Source organism: Symphalangus syndactylus, chromosome 5 (genome assembly GCF_028878055.3).
Source record: "Symphalangus syndactylus isolate Jambi chromosome 5, NHGRI_mSymSyn1-v2.1_pri, whole genome shotgun sequence".
Taxonomy (NCBI): Eukaryota; Metazoa; Chordata; class Mammalia; order Primates; family Hylobatidae; genus Symphalangus; species Symphalangus syndactylus.
The window spans coordinates 57,772,406-57,789,478 of NC_072427.2; the positions used below are offsets into that span (position 1 = coordinate 57,772,406).

A 17,073-nucleotide genomic window follows, 5' to 3' on the forward strand; every position below is an offset into this window, starting at 1 on the left:
CTATGAATATCTTAGAGATAGACAACTGATTTAAGAAGACAAGGGGATGATTCTTCTGACAGCCTTAACCACAAGATTTCAGATTTTGGGCTCCAGTAAAACATCAAATCTACAAAAATCACAACATGGCCAGCTTTCCCACTCTCCTCTGCTTGTTACTTTCCAGGTAAGTTCTAAGCCGGTGAGATCACCAGTGTCTGGCAAACACAGACAGGCACAGTGGGGACAGATCCAGATGAACCAGACTGTGGAAATAAGTGGGGCACCCATTTACTTTCCTCTCATAAAGGCAGAGATTGCCTCACGTTTCATTATGATTCATTTTATTTATGGTCTTTTCTGGAATTTTGCTTGATCTCCCTAATTTCTGCCCTATGCAACTTTCCAATATCTATTTGCCTCCTTTGCTTTTAACAGCTTCAGAATGAAAATTAAATAAAGCTATCTTATTACACCTTGCCTATGGCTTCTCCCAACTTAATTCTGTGACTGCAATTAACTTTTTTTGGCGGGGGGAGGTTCATCTGCTCATCCTCGTTTCCCTTCTTTCGCATTCAACTTATCTGTGTGAACTGTAATAAGACTGTCAACCTATTAACTTTTGAGTAACTCTAAAGTATGATGCTAGGTGTGTGTGTGCATGTGTATAGATATACACATCTGTGTGTGTGTGTATATATATATACACAAATATATGTCTGTGTGTGTATGTATACACATATATATATATATATATATATTTTTTTTTTTTTTTGTAGAGACGAGGTTTCACCATGTTGCCCAGGCTGGTCTCAAACTCCTGAGCTCAAGCAATCCACCTGCCTCGGCCTCCCAAAGTGTTAGGATTACCGGTGTAAGCCACCAAGCCCAGACAAAGGCTAAGTTATATTTTTAATGAAAAAAAGGAATTTGGGCTGATGACTGGTGTCTGGACACAACAGGTCTCAAATCATGGTTCAGGTTGGGGTTCACACTCTAACCTATGGGATTAATTTTAGTGTTTAAAAATAGGCAACTGGCCCCTGAAAAATAGCATTATCTTTTAAACACCTATGGGGGATATGTTAGAAATTCTCCTAAATAATAATGATTGGTTCATTTCAGTCAGTAGAGAAAATACAATCTAGTAATATTATCACGGCATTTTTGTTAATACATTACTTGCTTTTGTATTGTAGACAACAGGACTGAGAGGTGACTTCAGGAGCAGAGGAATAAACTTTTGGCCTCTAGTGCTACTAGCTTTAAAAAGAAAGCCCTACCAGCTATCTAGTACAGTGTGACTAAAATTAAGCACCGCTTGACTCAGATCATGTATGTTTCTTCATCCAAGCCATTAAAAGTTAAGGGCTTTCGAAATATTGGCAGACAAAGGCAAAGAAAAGAGACACATTGAGGGAATATGGTTCATGAAAGGCATCTTGGGAAACACATGAGATCTGACCAGCTATAATAAGAATTTCTTTAAAAAAAGATTTTAATATCTCTCGTTGCTAAAGAAAGAAGTTAAAAATGGTCTAAAGAATGGATAAGGTATGCTCTGTGTGCCAACAAGTGATATGCCTTTAAGTCAGCATGCCACAGGAAATGTCCACGTTCCCTAAAAAGTAGGATGATAAAAACTGAAGGTTCAAGCTGCTGCACCACTGGATTTACCCTAAATGTAAAGACAGGAGTTCAGAATCTCTCTAATAAATGCAAGAGCTCTTCATTCTCATGACTGTTCAGAAATACACGGAGGAACATGATAAACAAAGGAACATGCAAAAAACACATTTTTACCACTGGCTCAGTCAATTCTGGCCTATGGTCCTTTGGAGTGGTGAATAAGGTTTCTGTGGTATAGAAAAGGTACTGGCCCTCACTGTAGATCACACCTGTAAAATAAATGACTCACCGGTCTGACTACCCAATATAGCTTTGCTTTACCAGTCATTACCAGGGACAGCTTCTATGAGCAAATAATGACACTCTTATGGTCTCCCTTCAGAAGAAAAAGTCAGAAAAGGGATATATAGAGCTTCAAGGATGAAATACAAAAAGGAGTGAATATTCACTCCTTTGCCATGATCTCCTGGCAGCTTTGAACTAAGTCACATCAGGCCAAGGCACAAGGAATAGCATATAGACTTACGGGCATCATGGAAATGGCTTCCTTGCCTCAGAAAGCTCAATATCACATGGTTTATGGCATTTTGAATGGAGAAGATTGAGGGCAACATTTTGATCTTTTTCTCATTAGGCTTACCTGAAGCATAGATGGTATTAACGCCACAAGGGCTGTTTTAAATATGCTTTCAGAGGGATATAGCTATGTCCAGCCATCCCTCCAACCACTGCCTGGTGGCCTGAACATCAGAAGTAAGGCTCTGTCCACTCTATATAGTTTGTTCAGGTCTTTTGATACTCCTTGAGTCTATACAGGGTACGGCCCCCAGTTCACAGAGTCAAATTGTTTCTCCAGGCGAAAAGGGACTAATGTCCAACTTGGATTCTAAAGAAGTGAGATCGTAGAGACCTGACCAGGGCTGTGAGGACCACTCTCATTTCTATCCATCTTGACAACATTCACTCACGAGGCATTTCTAAATTCCTGACACAACTATTGCACAAGGTTAATTGCTATAAAAGTCAATGAAATAAGTAAAGTCACTCTCTACTGTAAGAAAAAAAACAACAAACTCATTAATTTCTCAATTTAAAGGGAAATTTTTTCCTTGCTGCAGCAGCTGATGAAAACATCATTGACTAGCCTATGCGGAACGTTTCCAAAGGGTGGAAAAATAAAACTAAGAGAAAAGAGCCATAAACAGTAAGAAATAATGGGTAACCCCAAGTTCATTTATCCCAGGCAGGCCAACAGGGCCACATACTTAGAGAGACACACTCTTCCATGCTCATTTTCTCTTCAGAGTCTGACCTTCGGCCCTGACCACTCTGGCACCAACCACCTCCTGTGCCTCCCAGGTCAGTTTTGCTACAGCCATGATAAAACAGACCAGCAGGAAAGTAAGAATACCAGCAGAAAGTAATCTTAGGCTTAGCTCCTAACACACCAGAATTTAGCCTTTAAAAGTTATTCCAGTTGGGCATGGTGGCTCACACCTGTAATTCCAGTGCTTTGGGAGGCTGAGGCAGGAGGACTGCTTGAGGCTAGGAGTTCAAGGCCAGCCTGGGCAACATAACAAGACCCTCTCAACTAAAAAATGCTTTTTAAAAAATGAGTTGGGCATGATGATGTGTGCCTGTGGTCTTAACTAGTTAGGAGGCTGAGGCAGGAGGATCACTTGATCCCAGGAATTGGAGGTTACTATGAAGACACCACCGCATTCTAGCCTGGGCAAAAGAATGAGACCTTGTCTCTTAAAAAAAGAAAGATATTCCATGATAAATTAGCATATCACTTCTACTTTGTCCAATTGTGTACTTTGTCAAATCTAAATCTGACAATTTTCCCTACTCTATTCCTAAGATATTTTCGTATTTAAAAGTAAAAAACTTCTCTTAGAGACTGCATGCATTTCACCAGCTACACAGATCAGCCACTTCATAGTTTTTGTGAGCTATCACTTGTAGTACCCAAACATACTTTGACTTCAAGTGATTAATTGCAGAACAAAGGCCTCTTCCGTTTGCAGAGCTTCTCCCCCAGGCCACAGGGGAGTTGAAGTTGGGGAGCCCTGGACTTGCCCTGGAATGCATGATCAGTTAAAGCCAATCACTCTGCACTTAGTAGACATAACACCCAGAGCCGACCCGGCGATTTAGGTGCAGAGTGAAAGGTAACAGCATCGCATTCATTTCCTCATTTAGGGAGAGTAGTCTGGGAGACAGTTTGAAAACTGAAATCAGCCCTGTGTCATAAATTTGCAAATTTAATTGAAATGCATTAGTCTCTGCGAGACATTTCCAATCCAGATAATGAAGACGTGCATGTGCTAGCAGACGCAAGCTCCCCGCTCTTTTGGTTTTGAAACCTCTACCACCTACCGAGTCTCACCAAAAACTAGCACTGACAGCATGTTTGCATGGGTGACTGGAACAAAAGGGTGAGGAAACAGGGAAGATTGTCTGGAGTAGGGAGTCTCTCTGGCGCCCCTCAAATCATTCTACCCAGGCAGCCCCCTGTTGCATCTCTGCCCAAGGCAGGAGCTGTCAGGAGTCCCACAGATAAGTAATTTAGAAATATTCTAGGCTGAATGAAGGAGACATACTTTAGGTTTCCATTGTTCTCTGCCAAGCTAGGGAAATAGAGTGTGGACAGATGCTCTCTAAGGTTTTGATTTGAGCTCCAAAGAGGTTTGAGGCTTGGCATAGCCATGAATCCAAAGGATCTCCACTTCCTTGTTTTTTTCTAAACAAATTGAAAGTAATACAGTCAAGAACAGAGCTGGCGATTGTTTTACTCCATTAACTAATCTTTCTTGTTCTGAACATGTCTATTCTCTTTAACAAAGCTATTAAGATTTTAGATTCTTGGGCAAAAGCAACCCATATGGGATACATTTAGGGACTTCTACCACCAAAACCCAAATAAACAAGATTTTTCATCTATCAGCAGCAGACAGCAAATCTTGCAATCAATTTCAACATGGCAAAAAGAAACACAGTGATTATTTATTTGTTCAACAAATATTAACTCAGCATCTACTATATATAGGGAAAAACAAGGTGCTACAGAGAAAACAAAGTGGTACAAGACATTGTAATTATCTTCTAGGGGCCTATGATTTATCTAAAAGAGAAAGTGCCTATAACCAAATGAATAAAAAACCACATCATTAAATGCCAAAATTGAAGATACAGTAAACCCCCAAAATTCTGGAGATAAGACAGCTCACACAGATTGGAGAAAGCTTCATGAAGGACACTGTATGTGATCAGTAAATTTTTCCAGAATAGTTTCATAGTTTGTATATCACTTGAGACATCATATTTTTAAATCATACCTTTATGTAAATATTATAGTAGTTTTAAAGTAGAGTCACACACTCCCATAAGGTTATAATGGAGCTCAAAAACTCCTATTGCCTAGTGAAGTCATAGCCATCATAATGTTGTGGCACAACTACTTTATTATAAAAATAAATTTAGTGTAGCCTAAATATACAGCGTTTATAATATCTACAGTAGGGTACAGTAATATTCTAGGCCTTCAGATTCACCCACCACTGACTCACTGACTCACCCAGAGCAATTTCCAATTCTGCAAGCTCCATTCACGGTTAAGTGCCCTACACAGGTGTACCATTTTCTATCTTTTATACTATATTTTTACTGTACCTTTTCTGTATTTAGATATGTTTAGATGCACAAATACCACTGTGTTACAATTATGTTAAGTACAGTAACCTGCCGTACAGGTTTGTAGCCTAAGAACACTAGGTTATGCCATATAGCCTAGGTGTGAAGTAGGCAACACCATCTAGGTTTGTGTAAGTACACTCTATAACGTTTGCACAATGATGAAATCACCTAACAATACATTTCTCACAATGTATCCCACTAGTTAAGTGACACATGATTCTATGTGTTTAAATTAAGTGCTGCAAATTTACATTATAGGAATGTGCAAATACACAAGAGACTGGAGTAGACCAAGCACTCAAAGAAGGAAGCACAGAGAAGAGGGCAGTTAGTTAGGCTGATCCCAGGAATAACACTGCATGATTCCTCCAGAAGTGTGTTGAGTCACCCAGGTCTGCCTATTTATGTCTATGTAGCCAAATTCATCTGCTGTCAATGCCCAGCTCATTTTCTACTTAAAATCGCAGGAAGTCCGGGTTGGAAGAGAACTGGAAGATCACCTGAGCCCAGGAGTTCCTAAACTTGGCTGAACATAAGAATCACTAGGAAGGTGTCAATCTCTGATCTCCAAAGCCTACCTGGTACATGTAAACAAGAGGATGGTGAAGCCAAGGCATTTATTAAGGAAAACTAAACACAAAATGTGTTCTTGCTCTGCCATCTCTGTGGAGTTTCTACAACCACAGATTTCTAGACTCTATCCTTTGGTATTCTGATTCAGTGGATCTGTTTACATTTTTACAATGACCTCCAGGTGACCTGGAAGATCTGCCAGGTTTGGGAGCTGCTGATCTCTAACACTGCCCCACTGGCTTCTGAATCACCTCTAAAACTATCTCCTTAGGGTGGTCCTGATTATGGCTAAGTGTTTTCTCAAAGCTCCCTGTAGCTTCCACATTTTCTTTGGATCATTTCTTCCTCCAAACTCTTACACCAGCCAGGATCTTCAATGCTCTTTCAATATCCAGCTGTGTGCTGGAGAATGCACCATACAAGACACGGCAAAGAACAGGCTTGTGTACTAAAAGTGGAAAGATATACATAAACTGCTAAAATAACAAGTTGGAATGAATTAAATACTAAAGGATCGTAGGAAGAAAATGCTGTCAGAGCCCACAGGAAAAGCTAATTCTTTTATTAAGGGAGATTTCAGAAAATTTCTACAGAACCTGGTTTCTGGAGGCAGTCCTTGAAGGACGACTCTATTTCAATCAGCAGGAAATAATGGGGGGCAACGCAGTATGAAGAAATTATCCAATGAGAACACAAGGAAAGAAAGTGCAGGTGTGAGACAGTGAGTGGTCATAGTAGGTGCAGGGAGGGATGAGGCTATATGAAATGAGGCTGAAGAGTGAGTTTAGGGCAGGTTCTCAGAGGGCCATGCTATAATTTGGGAGAGAATATGAAGTTCTTGAAAGAGCTCAAGCTTCAGTGTAAAAAAAAAAAAGACCTAGGTTCTTATCCTCATTCTGTTTATTAATGAAACTATGACATTGAAAATTCATTTACTCTCTCATGCTTAGCTGTGAAATAGCGATAAACCTTTTTTTTTTTTTTCAGGGCCGTTGTGAGAACTTAATACATTAATAAATTAAAGTACCAACCATGGCTAATTATCTTCCCTTTATTTCATGAGCAATGGAAAACCACAGAATATGTTTAAAGAGATAACTATGATCTAACTTCTGTTTTGGAAAGATAATTGGATGCAACATTCAGGGACACTTAAAGAGGAAATAGAAAACCTCTAGGCAGAGAGAAGAGTTAGAAGGATGTTTCAATAATCCAAGTGAGAGATGATAGAGTCCTGAATTAGAGCAGAGACACCTCAAATACAGGGTAAAGAACAATCACCATTAAGGGGGCAAAACTATAAAGAGTCAGTAATAGATGAAAAATAAATCTTGTAGCAGTAAAGACAATTCTCATTTCCAGCCTGCCTTTTGCTACTAGAAGGAGGATAGTGTTGCAATTTAAAGTTAGGGAGCCTGAGAGGAATAGGCCTTACTTGAGATAGAATAATTTCCAACTGAGACATATTGAATTGCAGATGAAGGTTGGGTATACTGTTTAGTGTGCAGTAGGAAATTTAGGTCTAAAACTTGGGAGGCCTTGGCAATGAGGTGATAGGTGAAGCTGTGAAAATAGTTGGGACTAGCTATACAGAGAGTACAGAGCAGAAAAGAGGAACACTGAGATTCACCTTGGGGAAGGCCTACACTTAAGCAATAGAAGAAACAGAGGAGCTAAGGAGGGAGATGAAGAAGGGGAGTAGTCACCTTCGCAGAGAGACCCAATATACTATCAGAGCAACGAGGCATTTCGATGGAGGAAACTACCATCAGTGTGAAAAACTAGCAGTGGCACACCTTGGGAGGCCGAGGCGGGCGGATCACGAGGTCAGGAGATTGAGACCATTCTTGCTAACACAGTGAAACCCTGTCTCTACTAAAAATACAAAAAAAAAAAAAAAAAAAAAAATTAGCTGGATATGGTGGCAGGCGCCTGTAGTCCCAGCTACTCGGGAGGCTGAGGTTGGAGAATGGGGTGAACCCAGAAGGTGGAGCCTGTAGTGAGCCGAGATTGCGCCACTGCACTCCAGCCTGGGCAACAGAGCAGGACTCCCTCTCAAAAAAAAAAAAAACAAAACCAAAAAAACTAGCAGTGCAAAGAGTTAGTTAGGAGGAGTCATCTGATTTCACAATTAGGAAATGTGACACAGTCTAGTAACAACCTCAATATGCAGTTCTCCTGCTTCCTTTAGTAAAGGAAACCATGAGTCTTTAGCAGGGACATGGCTCCCAGCTAAGCCTACATTTCCTGGTCTCCCTTGTGTATGGCTATGAGACTAAGTTCTGTCCGATGGGATACAGTGGAAGTGATGTGTGCACCTTCTAGCCCATGCTATTTAATATGAAAAGGAAAGGTTGGCAGTCCCCTTCCCACTGGCAGGAACTCAGCAGCAATGGTAGCAGACCTTACATGTGCCCCCTTACACGTTGGGAATAAGGACCTTACCTTAAGGATGGCAGCCACAAAAGAGAAGAAAACTGGGTTCCTGACATCCAAACTCCTTGCATTCAGATTGTTATACAGCAGGAAAATTAATTTTTCCTTTGTTTAAGCAACAGTTATTTTGGTCTCTGTTATGGCAGCCAAGACATTATCCTTACTGAGACAGGAAGGAGTGTGTGGTATGAAAAAGGAAATGAACGTAAATCATTCTTTTAAAAGAAGTTAGAAGGGAAGAGATGGAATGATGCTTTCAGAGGAAAGAGGGCCAAGAGGTGTGTATAGTTTTTTAAACCAATGATCCTATAATTCTTACAGTTTTTTAGTTTATCCTCTCTCCTTATTCATGGCATTTTTTTTTTTTTTTTTTTTTTAAAGAGAAAGCAGCTGGGCCCGGGGGACCACTACCATCAAGAGGCGGAGACCGGTAGTGGCCCCGAACAGCTGGGTGCGCTGATATTACATACAAGACAAGGGGGCAGGGTAAGGAGGGTGAATCTTGTGATTGATAAGGTGAAGCAAGTCACGTGATCATAGGACAAGGGGCCCTTGCCTTTTAGGTAGCCAAAGCAGAGAGAAGGCAGCATACGTCAGCGTTTTCTTCTATGCACTTTTTTTTTTTTTTTTTTTTTTTTGAGATGGAGTCTCGCTCTGTCGCCCAGGCTGGAGTTCAGTGGCGCGATCTCGGCTCACTGCAAGCTCCGCCTCCCGGGTTCACGCCATTCTCCTGCCTCAGCCTCCCGAGCAGCCGGGACCACAGGCGCCCGCCACCACGCATGACCAATTTTTTGTACTTTCAGTAGAGACGGGGCTCCACCATGCTAGCCAGGATGGTCTCTATCTCCTGACCTCTGGATCCGCCCGCCTCGGCCCCCCAAAGTGCTGGGATTACAGGCATGAGCCACCGCGCCTGGCTCTTCTATGCACTTCTAAGAAAGATCAAAGACCTTAAGACTTATTCATGGCATATTTTTAATTTTGCAGACGTAGTTTTAAATTTATTGCTTGGGGAATAAGCAGGTTTTATTATTTGTGATTTCTTTTCTTTTTTTTTTTTTAAAGACGGTCTCACTCTGTTGCCCAGGTTGGAGTGCAGTGGCGCAATCTTGCTTCGCTGCAACCTTCACCTCCCAGGCTCAAGTAATTCTCCTGCCTCAGCCTCCCGAGTAGCTGGGATTACAGGTGTGCACCACCACACCCAGCCAATTTTTGCATTTTTTAGTAGAGATGAGGTTTCACCATGTTAGCCAGGCTGATCTTGAACTCCTGACCTCAGGTCATCCACCGGCCTCCACCTCCCAAAGTGCTGGGATTACAGGTATGAGCCACTGGGCCCAGCTGTTCTTTGTGATTATGATAATTCTGTTTATCAGTTAGGTCTTGGGGCATTTACTGTTCGTGTATTTGCACAGAACCATTTTCAAATGTGATTTAGGAAAATTCAAAGTTTTGACAATTAATTAGAGGGTGATTGTATTATTAAGGGATTTTTAAAAATAAGCAGCTCTTTAGTGGTTAAATGAATACAAGCCATTTAACTACATAACACAGGGCAAGGAAAAGAAAGTTAACATGTTACAAGTTACTGAAATTATCATGTATGTATGTCAGTAGGAAAGCAGAATTCAATAAATAAAAATGTATTTATGGAGCTTTTTCTAGGAATAAGTTTATCATGTAAAGAAAAGAATTCCCATAGTGTCTACACTGCAGTCAGTGGCTTGTGGATTGAGTGACAGCGTCTCTAAGTCCCCAACTCTTGGTCCTAAAGTGAGCTGAGCAGTAGGGAGCTCTGATAACAGCTTTCAGGATAGCCTCACAACAGCTTTGAACTATCTTCTGTCAAGGGTACAGCAGTTCCATAATCACCCATAACAACAGCAAGTAATATACTTAAAACAAAAACCCTATTGGTAGGTGGCTGGGTAATAAAAAAACAGTCCCCCCACCCCCAAAAGAAAAAACAAGGTAACTATCCATTCCCCTATGGTGTAAATTATAGCTATGAGTATAGTGAAATTTCTTATTTTCATTTCACATAAAATTCACCAAACTTCTAATTCACTCATTACTTACCCATTACGGGGTTTTTAAATGGCACTTTTAAAGTTTGCTTTGGCTCAGGGTGAATTATATGCCCAGACTTTATTCCTGGAGTCATGACTCCCCTAGGCCTTCTGTACCTTTTGCAAATTCACAGCTCATTTTGTGGGAGGCAGTGGTTCATGTGCATGCGTGGGCATATGTGGGGGCAGTCTTAGGATATCCTAAATGGTGGAATGTTTTGTAAGTAAGGGTCCCATCACCCAGAATAATTCTGCAGCCAAAAAAAAAAAAAAAAAAGAGTAAAGAATAGCCAATAAAGGTATCAGCAAAAATTAGGTTACCTCCTTGCAGTTATGCATATACTTGGATAATCTATTGATTTAACAGGTGGAAGAAACATGTGTACCAAAAATTCATTGAATGTTTGGATATCAGGAGGTACAAATACAAAAGTGCATGAAAAGGTAAAAGTGAGGCAAAGTTGCTTCCGAGGATAAAATAAACCTTGGATTATGATACATCATAAATGCAATGTTGGATACAGATGAGCAGAGAAAAAAAACGTTTTGTGTACATGCTCCATAAAAAAACGTGATTTTCAAGAACAACATTAGGATCAGGCATGGTGGCTCATGCCTGTAATCCCAGCACTTTGGGAGGCCAAGGCAGGAGGATTGTTTGAGCCCAGGAGTTTGAGACCAGCCTGGGCAACACAGTGAGACACCGTCTCTACAAAAATAAAAAAATAAAATTAGCTAGGTATGGTGATGCACACCTGTAGTCCCAGCTACTCAGTAGGCTAAGGCAGGAGGATCGCTTGAGCCCAGGAGGTCAATGCTGCAGTGAGCTATGATTGCATCATGGCATTCTAGCCTGAATGGCTCAAAAGAAAACAAAACAAAGGCCGACATTAGTATTTTACGAGAAGAACTGGGGGTTCAGGTGAGGCAAGGTAGCTATAGACATTTACCAATTCCAAGAGGGCAATGAAAATTCTTTCTGGCACCTAATCTCTCTCCCAACTCACCTGCAAGTCCTTGCTTGAAATATCTTCCAGTATAGTACCTATAGCTCAAGAGCAAAGGTGAGGGGCACTATGGCAGAAGTGAAACACACAGTTCCTCAGAAAATTAGAACAGTAGTTTCTAGATTCATAGAGATTTTGAGCTAGAAGAGCTCATAGTCACCATTTAGTTCCTGCTTCATCCTAATACATACATTTTACACATGTGACAGTTGGGTTCCCAGTGAATAAGTGACCGGCCCAAGATCACACAGCCAATTAATGGGGGTGAGGGGGTGGCGGGGTGAAGGGTAAAAATGCCTGTTTTCAGCTGTCTCCAGGTCTTTTTTTACACTGCTCAGCACTGCACATATTCAGAAGGGATAAGAGAAGGGACTGGGATGCTTCACTGAAAGATGAGTCCTGATACCAGGGGCAGCATGATGACTGTGTGGGTCACAGACTGCACGTCTAGAAAGTGGTGCTTTTGGATTTGTGCCTGGGCTCAGAAGTTTGCTCTTTTGCTTAAGATTGGCTTGAATGCCAAGGAAAATGGAAAGCCATTAATATACCATGACACAGTAGATTGCTCTTCCAAAGATACAGTTAATCTCCAGGTAAACCATATTCCCCAGTGAAATATTGTTTCTTCTACTGAGCCACAGAGTTGTGCCCTGACACTAGTTTAATAAGATTATTGTTCACTCACAAGTCACAAGAACTTAGGATATTTTTATGTGGTCATTTGTATGTTTAGAGATTATTCTGGATTTTATGAGGGGAAGTTGTTATCTTGTTATGAAGATACATTCATGTCAATTTTGCATCAAACTAATGTGTACTCATGAAAACTATCCTAAGTAGGAAAAGTAAATATTCTCCACCGCCTAAAATTAACCTCCAGTGGCCTAAGTAGTTTTCAACACTTCCATTTCATTTGGAAGTAGAATTTAAACAAAACGCTATTTTCCATGAAAACTGTCCCTTTGAAAATGCTACTACTGATTAATTTTTCCAATGATTTTGAGCACTTAGTTGGCTTTCAAATATATTTAAAAATTAAGTGAGCTGAATTTTTCTGATGAGATCCTAAACTAGTTTTTTTCTTTATAATTACACATTGTCAGGTTTTTATTTTGGTTATGAATTTTATTTTTTAGGGTGCCCTTCTTAATGATGTTATGTTGCATCCTGATGTTTAGTGTTGTTGGGATATATTGGGTTTCTGGGGAAAGTATAATTGAAACTATAATATCAAATACCATTAAATAGATGTAAACAAAGCAATTATAGTGTTTCTCATTTAATAGAAAAATTCCAGTTAATTTGCTTATTTTACCGTAATGAATGTGTGTGATTCTAACAGGCAAGAAGCTAAAATCTTTAGCAGATAGAGAACACTTTAACAAAGTTCTCACTCCAGGATTTTAAGAAAACCCTGGATATTAAGCAGTTTGTTTAAATGGTTGAGCAGTAATACACATAATGTGCTAATATTTCTTAACACACAGATTTTCCTAACCATGCTGCTGCCTCCAGAAATATTTTATTAGCCATCATCAACTTTCAGAGGTGTTGTTTTAGGGTAGAAACCTTGGTGATCCATCCTCACAGAGCATGGCTGGAATGAAGGGTCCCCTGAAACTGTGAAATGAGAAGAACCGAAAAGGGTCTTGTGAGGTCATGACCCTGTAAAGGGGTTGGTTTACAGAGTGTGAAGCGGGCAATTCAACAGCTGCACCCAGGAAGCAATGCGACAAATGCCCGTGGCTGGGAATCAGAGATACTGTCATTTTGAAGGACTTCTGGATACCACCTCTATGACAGACTCACAATTTCTTTGATCTAACTTCTATGATAGAGAACACTCTTTAATTTGGAATACAGTTATTTCAACAGAAGATAACATATAAAGCAATTAATTGCCTTCTCTGTTGGTCTTTTGTTTGTTTTAGACCATTTTTAGGGCCCCAAGGACAAATATACTAAGGACTGTGCTCAAAATCTGAGGTGCAAATTCTGAAGTAAAAGCTGTACATTCCAGGCCCACTGCTGGATGTCCCAGCCTCAAGGTGTGTGGACCTGGAGGGCAGACTGGCCAGCTCCTATGCTGTTTTAAGAACAGCATTTTCATATGAGAAATGATTCCAGAGAAACTAATTTTAGCTTACTTTAAAGGGCTAAATAAGTGATTGCAGGGTAAGAGCTGTGGGTTCGGTGCCAAGATTTTTCGGATTTTTTTCATGTTATTATCAATGACCTATTTTCTCAACAATGGTACTTTTCTCTGCTTCAGTTTTATCTATATAATGGATATACTCAGTTTAATTCCCATGTTCCCAAAGAAGTAATGATGGGAAGATGTGTAGATAAACGTTTTTAAAGCTCTTTAACTTCCTTGGAAAGAAAGAAGGCCTTTCTCTTTTTTTAGCTCCCTGAGAAAATACTTAGAGACTAATACCAGGTCAAAAATCTCACAATTTTGATCCTCTTACTACTGTTTTAAGGTGAAATATATTAGGGTAGGTTGTGATGTGTCTATAAATATATTACGTATATATCTTTTGATTACAAAGTGAAGAATAAAAATACTGAATTATGGAATGTCAGGCCTCAAAGGTTAGGAAAATGTAGATGCTATAATGAAATATATCATTTTCCTTATGCTGCGGAATTTTTTGTCTCCTTCCACTCTGTTTTGAATGCCATTCTCATACATCTGTTCCACAGGAATAGTAGTAAGACCTGTTTAAAGTTTAAATCCATGACACCCCTTCCAGAACAGTGGCAACCCAATCACAAAAATGATCAGGCAGAAATGCTTTTTTTCGGATAAATAGGGGCAAATTCAATCTCTCTAAGGAAAACGAACACACACACACACACACATCCCAGTCTATATTCCGAGTAGAGGTTTTTCTTCTACCCCCAGCTAATAAAATCGGGCGCTGCAATGAGGCTGAGCGGCACACAGTTTGATGTCTGCAGCAGGATACAGGGAGTCAGAAGTGGCGCTGTAAATCCAATGCGGGGCTTCCACGCTGTGTGAAGTGTGGCCTGAGTCACAGAGATTTTCCTTTGATGCAAGTTCAGTATATTAATGGGAAAAGCATTCACTTTTATTTGTCTATACTGTCTGCGACAGCAAGGCTGCCTCATTTAGCCTGGGCCAACATGAAAATACACAGAGAAGCAATCTGTTGCAAATTAGCACAACCCTCCTTTCATTTACTAGCTAGTAATTGGAAGGGGTTAAGAAAGTGTAACTTATCAGATCATGTGAGCGTATCTGCCTGTGTGGACAGCAAGCTTTCCCCGAATTTCCCTACAATCCCTGAGGCAAAAGTCCTTCCTCAATGACCACTTGATCCGAAAGAAAACATTGACACGTGTGAAATAGACACACTTTGATAGGTTTAAGAGTGCAGTTTCCTAGGCTCCTGAAGGAGGCATTAAAATCTTTATTTGAACCTTACCTTTCTTTAGATATGTTTTTACTCTCCCGTTTCCAAATTGTCTTGAAGTCACTGCAGAACTCGTACCACACCATAAACACGTAGCTGGGTGTGATTTCCTTCTCACCAGACTTTGGCTTCATCCCAAAATATCCTACTGTTGTTTCAAAACTGCAACAGGTAGGGGGGAAAATGGAATGAGGTAGAGGGTGAGAAACTGTCAACACTAAAATCCATTAGAGGTGGGATGCTGGGGGCAGTTTCCCGTGTGTTTATTCTGTAGAAGCTGGGGGCTCATAGTTACTGAAGTTTATTGTAAGCCTCAGAAAATCTATTTCCTCAAACTGATTTGCCAAAAAATGGAATTTGATTGGGATGCTCCTGGGCACATCTTATCTGTATGAAATCAGCATGTATAATTTCTGGGGTTGTGTAGGTAAAATGTCTTGAGTTTGTTCTTCATCTCAGATCCCCGTCTCTTCCCTGCTCTTCATTTTATGTTTAGTGATTACATGTAAGGCGGATGACACACTGCAGCATTAGCAGCGGTCAGTTCGATAACTCATTAGGAATAACTAATCTGTCAAATGTTTCACAGAAAAGCAAGAAAATCCATTCTATCCTTATTCTGGCATATACTGGCTTTGTAATCTTGGGTCAATCACTCAGCATCTTTGACTCTCAATTTTCTCAAGGGTAAAATAAGAGATGTAGGTGATATGATCTTTAGGAGGGCTACCTTTTAAAGCTTAATATGATACAAGAATACAAACCACCGATGTACAAAAACAGATACAGTTGTAGGCATGGCAAGTTTTGGAAGAAAAACCATTTCTGATCTTGGAAAAATGATCCCCAATCTGGTCAGTAAAGAATCCCACTTTTCCAGAATGGATTCCCAGATATCAGTAAGACCTATCCCAGCAAGGCTCACTGCACAACAGACTACCTGGGCCTCCCAAGCAGCCCTTCTTGGAGGCACTAGCTTTGCAGCAATTTACAGCTTTGAACTCAATCTTTTCCCCTCACCCCCACCTACCCCAAGCCTCACAAGCTCATTTGCCATGAGCAAGAACACTTAAATAAATGACCCCCTTTTCTAGGGTGTTGGAAACTAATCAAAGCAGGAATGGCTGGCCAGGTTTATTACTCAATGCTCTATCATCTGTTCAGACACAGCGTTTTTTTTTTTTCTTTTGTGTGGCCATCCTGAATACTGATTTTCTAATAGAACTCTATTCAACGGCGATTGTAAAACCCCTGAAGCTCCGTTACTGTTATGGAGCATACTTTCATCTCGTTCTCAGTTATTGGGCAATATGTATCTCATAAGATTTTATCACATTTCACAGATGAACTGTTAATTGATTCCATGGCTACGATTAGGCGAGATCCAAGCTAGAGCTGCAGCTCTGAGTCCCATAAATTCTTTGTGCTTCTGTAAAGAATAAATCTGTTTTTAATGCAAATTAAAACTACTGGTCAGGGAATTTTGGCTCCCAGTTATTAAAAGACTGGAAGTGCATAAGTGGAGAAAGGCAATAACTGCAGTAATCTCTTATGGGACTCTATTATAATTCCAAACATACATAATGGCAAGAAAAACCAGGAAGGGAAGAACGTGGCAATGTCCACTCTTGCCCCAGACATAACCCTTATTTCCATGGCAGTCCAAACACTGGTAAAACCAAATGTACACTCTATAGCATGTAACTTTATTTCACTTAAATGAAAATTATTTTGACTATAGCATGGGAATACATAAGTAGAGAGTTATGTAACCTATAGGAACAGGCATTCATTTCCTATAAAGTCACAGGACTTTAGAATGGGAAGGAATTTACAGGATGACTTGCCCAAATTATCATTTTATAGATGACAAAACAGCCGGGCGCGGTGGCTCACGCCTGTAATCCCAGCACTTTGGGAGGCTGAGGCGGGCGGATCATGAGGTCAGGAGATCGAGACCATCCTGGCTAACACAGTGAAACCCCGTCTCTACTAAAAGTACAAAAAATTAGCCGGGTGAAGTGGCGTGTGCCTATAGTCCCAGCTACTGTGGAGGCTGAGGCAGGAGAATGGCGTGAACCCCAGGGGGTGGAGCCTGCAGCGAGCCGAGATCGCGCCACTGCACTCCAGCCTGTGCGACAGCAAGACTCCGTCTCAAAAAAAAAAAAAAAAAAAAAAAAAGACTTTCTAGATGACAAAACAGAGACCTGGAAAGACTGCGTGGCGTTAGTCACTGGTAGG

General features: G+C 40.5%; 1 protein-coding gene across 10 annotated transcripts in view; it reads right to left on the reverse strand.

Moving 5' to 3' along the window:
• Nucleotides 1–17,073, reverse strand: part of FMN1 (formin 1) — a 441,973-nt gene that overhangs the window by 20,492 nt on the left and 404,408 nt on the right. For 9 of the 10 annotated variants that reach the window (XM_055278579.2, XM_063640268.1, XM_055278582.2 and 6 more), the window contains one exon: nucleotides 14,845–14,994. In XM_055278579.2, coding sequence (XP_055134554.2) covers nucleotides 14,845–14,994 — 150 coding nt within the window. Of the gene's footprint in view, nucleotides 1–12,899; nucleotides 13,013–14,844; nucleotides 14,995–17,073 lie in introns of those variants that run through there. The other variant, XM_055278581.2, reaches the window with a different exon arrangement.